General features: G+C 43.7%; 1 protein-coding gene across 2 annotated transcripts in view; it reads left to right on the top strand.

Annotated features, from left to right (window-relative positions):
- Positions 1–1,161: 1,161 nt before the first annotated feature.
- ALDH18A1 (aldehyde dehydrogenase 18 family member A1) overlaps positions 1,162–8,092 on the top strand; it is a 40,704-nt gene continuing 33,773 nt past the window's right edge. For both annotated transcript variants that reach the window (XM_027960486.3, XM_027960485.3), the window contains exons 1-2: positions 1,162–1,377; positions 4,614–4,729. In XM_027960486.3, the coding sequence (XP_027816287.1) occupies positions 4,642–4,729 (88 nt within the window). In that variant the 5' untranslated portion in view covers positions 1,162–1,377; positions 4,614–4,641. The remainder of the gene's footprint in view (positions 1,378–4,613; positions 4,730–8,092) is intronic.

Raw genomic sequence — 8,092 nt, 5'->3', positions numbered from 1 at the left:
GAGCCCTTTCCCCAGCCATCATTTCTCACTTGAGCCTTTGCAATAGGCTAAGTGAGCTCCCAGCTTAAACCCCTCTCTACTCATTTCAGACACACAGAGCTGATCATGTCACTCCAGTACTTTGAAAGTCAGGGTTCTCTAACTTTGAGGATGAAAAGATTCAGATTCTTTGGTGTGTCACAGAAATTTTACAAGCCCCCCCCTCCCCCTCCCCCAAACACCTCTCCTGTCACGTCCCACATGTAGCCTCTCCTCACAGGGTGTCTCCTGCCTCCAGATAGTCCATTCCCTCTTCCTCCTGCGATCCTGCTCCCCGCTTCCCCCAATTCGAATGTCTACTCTTTCCAAAGACTTGCATGAATCCCCAGACACCCCTCCTCTAACATTAATCAAATAGTGTAATCATTTGCTCACATGTCTGTCTCTCCCATAAGGTAACCATGTTTTCCTCCGAACCTAGGGAATGCCTGCCACAAAGTAGCCAAAGTTTAATGAATGAGGAATAGGCTCAGCATTGTTCTCAGAAACTACCCCAAACCAGCAAGATGCCTTCCTAACAAACCTCCACCAAAGTGTTCTGCCAACCCCAATCACCTACATGCCCAGCGCTACGTCTAGGCCTATCTATGCAGAAACATGCCCTTTGAGGAAAACACTGCAAGTGGAAAAGGAGAAAGTCCGAACTCTAATTTTAAGGGTGAATCCAACTGTCAGGGATTAAATACTACTATTTTAAAATACAGTAGCCTCACCAATGCCCTTGCTAAACGACAGTTGGGCTGGGACCCTTGGGAAAAGCTCCAGGCGACTAGGGGGCAAATCATTTAATCTCTGTCAAAATATTTCCATTTAAACAGCATTACTTTGCCTGGAGTGCGAGATCCTCAAATACGTGCAAACTGATCCAATCTATTTCCGAGATGTGGCTGAGATACAACGATCAATACTGGCAAACACATCGTATGGGATCTACCAGCAGCTGAGGAATCCAGGCGTCCTTTCTGCCTCCCGCGAAAGGTCCGAGGGGCGACTCTCCGTGGCCCCTGTCCGGGTCTGCCGCTGGGACGTGGACGTTCACACAGAGCACTCGGGCTCCGCCCCCTGGCGTCTGCGGGCCTCAGCGGGCGGGGCTCGCCACGTGGAGCGCGGGCTCGATTCTCCAAACGCACCTACGCCATTGCCGCAGCGCAGCTCTGGGTCAGCCAGCCTCCTCGCGTCAGCAGCGGAGGCCTTGCGGCCTGGGTTTACTCCAGCGCTGCTGACGTAACGTCATCTTGCGGGACGTTTTCGGAAGAAAAAGGGGAGTAAGCCGGCGCGAGAGACGCGTGGCGTGGAGTGCGGGCCGGGTGGTGGGGCCCAGCGGCTGAGGCGAGGCAGGTACGAGCGGGCCACAAAGAAGGCGGGGACGGTGGCGGGGATGGCGAGGTGCCGGCGCCTGCGTGAGGGCTGAGGGGGCACCCGGGCTGAGGCCAGGGAGGGTGTGCGCGCCGGGTCACGGGCGACCGTGGGGACTGCGGGGGCGCGCGGCCTGAGCGGGAGCGGAGTGACGGGGGTCGGACCCGTAAGTGGGTGTGGGCGCGCGGAGGGATGGCGGCGGGCTGGGCCTCCCAGAGCGCGCTGCATCGCCACACGCGGGCGCACGGAGGCTGGAGGGCTGCGGGGGCTGTGGGCACTCGAACTCCCCGACCCCCTCGGATACACCCAGATGCAGAAACTGATCCATATGGAAGCTTGAATACCCCAACGCCTGATGCCTTCTCGGCCCGGGATCCCGGAACCAGCTTCAAGTGCACCTGCATGCGTGGTGGGGTTTCACCCTGCTTGTAACTGCCCACACAGCTGTCAGGGGCCTATGTGTGCAGTCCCGCGCGGCCTGCCTGGGCCTTCGTGATCCCCTCTCGATAACCACTCCCGACCCCGCAGCAGGAGAGCTCGCTCACGAACGCCTTTTGCAGTGTGGCAGGAGGTCTGTGGATAATTCTTTCCGTGGCTCATCAGGGCTGGGCGGACCCAGATCCACCCCCCTCCCCCATCTCCGTTCCTCTGTCTAGAGGAGGTGAGGTTTATCATTGGGGCTTTGTCTTTAACTGGTGAACCATATAGCAAGCCTGTATTTCTGGGCGACGTTTGTTCAGACTAAAGTTCAGTTCTCTATTCAAGTAAGTAAGATAAGGACTATCTGTTCAGAACCTGTAAAGAAGTACTTGAGAAATGTCCTGAGTCAAAACATGGGAACTTTTCATTTGATGACATGGGGTCTAGACAGACACACATACCCTTTGCTCCCTGGGATTAGCTAGCTATCTTATGAGGGCATAATAAATTCTGGCAGGATAAACTATCCTTTGCAGTGAGGGCGGGGTCAGGCAGAGGTGATGGGAGAGGCCAGGAGGCCTGGTTTCTACATCAGTCTTCAACATGATAACTGACTGACCTTAAACATTTAGAGCTTTCGGTTTTTCATAGATAAGAGAGAGATAAATAGTCAATAAGTATAATTTGTGACTATGTCTGCCCATCAGAGACTATGAAATTCTTTGTTCCAGTGACAGGTCCTGAAAGAAGTAAGGAAGTGGTTGTAAGATATAATAACATTAGTGCCTAAAAGACAGATGGAGGAGAGTAGATGTTTATTGAGCATCTCCTGTATCCAGGCATTCCATTCTTGGAACGCAATTACTACATTCTCTCACAATAATTCCAGAAGGTCCTATTGTTATTGTCCCTGGTTTACAGATGAGGAGACTGAGACTTTAAAAGATTGGAAGGCACACAGCTAGCAAGCAAAAAGCCTGATTGTTTCCCATGTTTACCATGCCTTCGGTGGGAAGTTTATAATCCTTTTGAGAAAGTCAGCAATAGCATGAACCAGTTGGAAACTAACCTGTAGGAATATATCCAACTTTGAATGCTAGGGTTGCTGGGGAAGGTTTGTGAAGATGATGGAATTAGAATTTTAGGGTCATTATTTGATTGTTTTACCCTTTTGGCTCTACTAGAATTATTTTGGTGAATTCATGTATAAATAATTGTTTAGCAGCAATTTCTGAAGGAATTTGTATAAGCAGCAAACATAGATCATGGCCTCATAGCATGCTTCAGTGTTATGCAAATAATTTTCTCTTGGAACCTTCTTTACTGTCACAAACACTGAAGTCAACAAAGACAGCACTTAACACTTTCTCTTGCTTATGTAGATGCATATTTTGTATGACAGATGTATCCTGCCAGTCTCTTCTCTCTTCTTTCTGTACCTTTGTGCAGTATAAATTGAAGAACATTAACCATTCCTTGTTTCTCTTCACTTTTGGGCAAAATGCTAGTCTTTTTAGGCATGTTTAAACATCCTGAGGCATGTGTAAGAGAGTTGGAATATATCTGTTAACACGTAGAGCAGAAGTTAAAAGGAGGCCCAGAAGCAAGATGAAGGATTTTTCTTATCTCCTGAAAACAACCATGTCCCTGTAGTGTAAGAGCTGAAATAATGAATGGCATAGTGTCTCTGTGTGAGTATATTTATATATTAATATACACACACATAGGAAGAAGCCTCCTGCCTTTTTATGAAATAAACTATTCTTTTTATACAATCTTAAGTTTGACCTGCAGTGGGAAAATACCCACAACCCAGCTCTGAAAACTAGCTGTGTGTTCATCCTCCATGAGGTGTGCCCAGGGTCGTTCCAGATGCCAGCCATTTACAGGTGTTGCCACTCCCTCCAGGGATTGAAGAGTATGCTTTGGATTCCTCTGGACAGCAAGAAGAAAGACAAAGCCGCCATCTCCGACCTTTCCTCCCTCTCCTTTTGTCAGCAGAGATCAAGCTGATATTTCAAATATGTGGTTTTCAGAGTTCTTTTGGGAGATGAGAGAAGGAAGGTAAAGGTGGCTGCTTATGGAATATGGAATCTGTGTTTTGATTGGTTGAAGACTCCCTAATGGTGTAGAAATTGTAGTGAAGATTAATATCAGTAGATAAACATTATACCTTGAAGATGTTTATTGTCACTCAAAGTATTCATAATACTTAGTTCCCATTTTTTTCCATAAAAACTGAGATGGTCCTGGGACTTCCCTGGTGGTCTAGTAGTTAAGAATCCACCTGCCAATGCAGGGAACATGGGTTTGATCCCTGGTCCAAGAAGATCCCTCCTGCCTCGAAGCAGCTAAGTCTGTGCACCACAACTACTGAGCCTGCATGCCACAAGTAATGCATCCTGCGTGCCTAGAACCCACTCTTCCCAACAAGAGAAGCCACCACAATGAGTAGTCCATGCACTACAATGAAGAGTAACCCCCACTCGCCACAACCAGAGAAAGCCCATGTACAGCAGTGAAGACCTACTGCAGCCAAAAAAGAGAAATAAATTTATTAAAAACAAAGAGAAAAAAAAAACTTAAGATGGTCCTAAACAAGGAAGAGTAGAGTCAGAGCTTGGGGCGCCATTTGTTTTTCTCTCTTTTCTGTATGTAGAAGAGGTAGGAGTTCCTCTAATACAGAAGAATTTGGATCAGGAGAGTCAAGCTTTTACTCTTGGTGTGGGGAGGTGGATGAAAGTAAAATGAACTATCTAGTATTTTGATAATTTATTTTTAAAAAATGAATTCTGCAGATACCTTGGTCAGTGACCACCTCACAGCATGTTGAGTCAAGTCTGCCGCTCTGGGTTCCAGTCCTTCCCTCAGCGTCTCCTGCCCTGGGTCCAGTCCACAGTACTCTCCAGATCTCGTAGGTATCCTAGGAAACATAAGTATGTGGGAGGTTTGATCCAAGAGTGTTTGAAAACAAAGTTTTAAAAAGGAAAAAAACTGTTATTTGGCAGAATTGGACAAAGACAGTAAGCAGGGAAGCAGCATATACACAGCAGGGAAATGCTGTGTTTGTATTTATCAATAAAGTAAAGTTTTTGAGGGGATAGACGGGTTATGGCATAGATTATGGCAGTGGTTTCACAGGTGTATACTTAGCTGCAAACTCAGGAAGTTGTGTACATTAATTTTATAGCTTCTGGCATGTAAAAAAAAAAACCTCAAAATTTAAAAAGATATTTAAAGATAAAATATTACTTTTATTTAATCTCACAAGATTTTTTGCAGGCTATTTTTGTTCATTCCCTTTTTTTGTAATGAAGTGTTTAATTTTGAGATAATTATAGATTGACTTGCAGCTTTAAGAATGAATACAAAGAGAGCACTTAGACCTAGTTATCCCGGTATCTCAACCAGGGTATCAATGTGGACAGAAGTAGGTTAAGATTTCCATCACTATGGAATCCTTCAGTTTCTCTTACCTAGCCATCCCCCTTCCTGTCCCTAACCCTTGGCAGCCTATAATCTGTTCTCCATTTTTATAATTTTTAAATGTTATGTAAATAAAATCATACAGTATCTGACCTTTGGGGGTGACTTTTTTTACCCAGCATAAATCTCTGGAGATTCTTGTTGTCTGTATCACTTTGTTCATTTTTATGACTGAACAGTATTTAGTGGTATGGGGGTACCACAGTTAGTGTAACCATTCATCACTGAAGGACATCTGGTTACTTTCTTTGTCTGTGGTGAATAAGACTGCTGTGAACATTTGTGTACAGGATTTTGTGTGAATATAGTTGTGGTTATTTGGGATAAATGTCCAGTAGTTCAGTTTCCGGGTTGTATGTTGGTTGCCTGTGGTAGTTAGTTTTTTTCTCTCTCTTTTTTATTTTTTAAATTATGAAAGTATGCTTAACACATTTACAGGAGACTTGGAAAATATAGAACAAAGTTACTTGTAGTTCCATTATATTTAAAAAATTTTTAAGTAGATAAATTTTTAGTTGGAGTTTCAATATCACTCTTAAAAATTAATAGAGTGAATATACAGAAAAGTAGAAGGATATGGTACGCCTGAAAAGCACCATGAATGAATTCAACGTAATTAAGATTTACACAATTTTCACAGAATAGTAGGATACAAATCCTGTTCAAGTTCCCATAGACTATAACTAGGAGACGCTGAAAGATATCCAGGGATATAAAACAAGGTGCAAAAAGTTCATAGTCTAAAGGTATTTAAATCATACAGAGTCTGTTCTCTTATCTCTATGGAATTCTGTTAGAAATCAATATCAAAAGATATTTGAAAATAACTCGCATGTTTTCAAGTGTAGTGTGACAAAAGAGATCGCCCTGAAAGCCATTGAAAGTCTCAATAAAGTTAGAAGACTGAAAAAACACAGAGGATGATTGCAGAGAAGAAAACATTTAAATGAGAAATTAGTATCAAAATGAGAAATTAATATTAAAGATACTTAAAAAACCCCATGTATTTGGAAATTAAATGTCCACTTTTAAATGATGGGTATATCTAACCATAAGAAGGAAAATTAGAAAATATTCATAACAGAATGGAAATGAAAAGAGAATTCACCAGAATTTGTTGCTTGCAGGTGAAGCTGCTCAATGCAGTGTGGTAGGTAGTTTCATAAGAAATTGGCAAACTGTTTTTGCAGTGGCTGTACCATTTTACATTCACACCAGCAGTGTGTGAGTGATCTACTTTCTCTTCATCCTCAACAGCACCTGATGTTGCTGCTCTTTTTTATGTTATCCATTTTGATAGATATATAATGATATCTTACTGTGGTTTTCCTTTTCCCTGTTGGCTGATGAGATTGAGCATCTTTTCATGTGCTTATTTGCCATTGGATTGTTTGGTTTTGTACTGTTGAACTTTGAGTTTTTTAATGTCTGCTAGATACTAGTCCTTGGTTGGATTTGTGCCTTGAAAATATTTTCTCCCAGTTTGTAGCTTGCCATTTCAGTCCCTTAACTGGGTCTTTCATAGAGGGAAGTGATCTTTGTGTTTTTAACTTTGATGAGACCCAATTTATCAGTTTTTCACTTAATGGATTGCATGTGTGTGCTGAGTCCCTATATTCATGAGCTACTGTTTTCTACCCCATGGACTGTAGCCCACCAGGTTCCTCTGTCCGTAGGATTCTCCACCCAAGAATACTGGAGTGGGTTGCCATACCCTCCTCCAGGGGATCTTCCTGACCCAGGGATCGAACCCGAGTCACTGGCATCTCCTGCGTTGGTAGGCAGATTCTTTCTTTACCACTTGAGCCACCTGGGAAGCCCATGGATTGTACCTGTGAGGTCAAATCTGAGAACTCTTTTATAGCCTTAGATCTTAAAGATTTTCTTCTGTGTTTTTTTTCCTAAAAGTTTTGTGGTTACATTGAAGTCCCATGATCCATTTTGAATTAATATTTGTATAAGGTGTGATAGTTAGGTCAAGATTCTTTTTTTTTTTTTGCTTATAGAGTTCTAGTTACAAAGGCTGTTTATGATATTTTGAATTACTTGTCTCCTTGATAACACCTAAATGTTATCAACAAATCTCAAGACCTTTCTGCAAGAGGACTTGCTTACCAGCTAATCAAGCTTATCACCATTGGAAAAATCTGTTTCCCATTCATGCAAGTATAGTTGTTCAGTCATGTCTAACTCTTTGCGACCCCATGGGCTGTAGCCCACCAGGCTCCTCTGTCCATAAAATTCTCTAGGCAGGAACACTGGAGTGGTTTGCTATTTCTTTCTCCAAGGGATCTTCCTGACCCAGGGATCAAACCTGTATCTCCCACATTGCAGGCAGATTCTTTACCGTCTGAGCCACAAGAGAAGCTTTCATGCAAAGAAGAGTGTAAAGTTTAAAAGCTGAGGGTCTGAAACTAGGCTCCCTGTGTTTGAAAACTACCTTTGCTACTTACTTAGTGACCACAGCTATGGATTTAGGTCACAATTCCATGAGCTGGCATTTTGGATCAGGCTCAGCTACACAGTGGTTCCATGTCCTTGTCAGCTCTCAACTTTGGCTCAGGTCAGGGTTGATTGTTGAAGGCTGGGGGGAATCTGCTGGGGTGACAGATCGTCTCTGTTCCGCATGGTCTCCCATGCTACAGCAGGCCATCCATGGTTTCTTCACATGGTGCTTCCCAAGAACAGCAAGCTTGGGAGTGCCAGGGTCTCTGCGACCTAAGCTCAGAGTTTATACAGAGCCAGGCGTGTTTTAAACAGGCTTGTAGAAAACAGTAGGTCACGACTAGAG

This window comes from Ovis aries, chromosome 22 (genome assembly GCF_016772045.2).
Source record: "Ovis aries strain OAR_USU_Benz2616 breed Rambouillet chromosome 22, ARS-UI_Ramb_v3.0, whole genome shotgun sequence".
In the NCBI taxonomy this organism is placed as follows: Eukaryota; Metazoa; Chordata; class Mammalia; order Artiodactyla; family Bovidae; genus Ovis; species Ovis aries.
The sequence above is the reverse complement of the archived record's forward strand: the minus strand, read 5'-3'. Positions and strand labels throughout refer to the sequence as shown.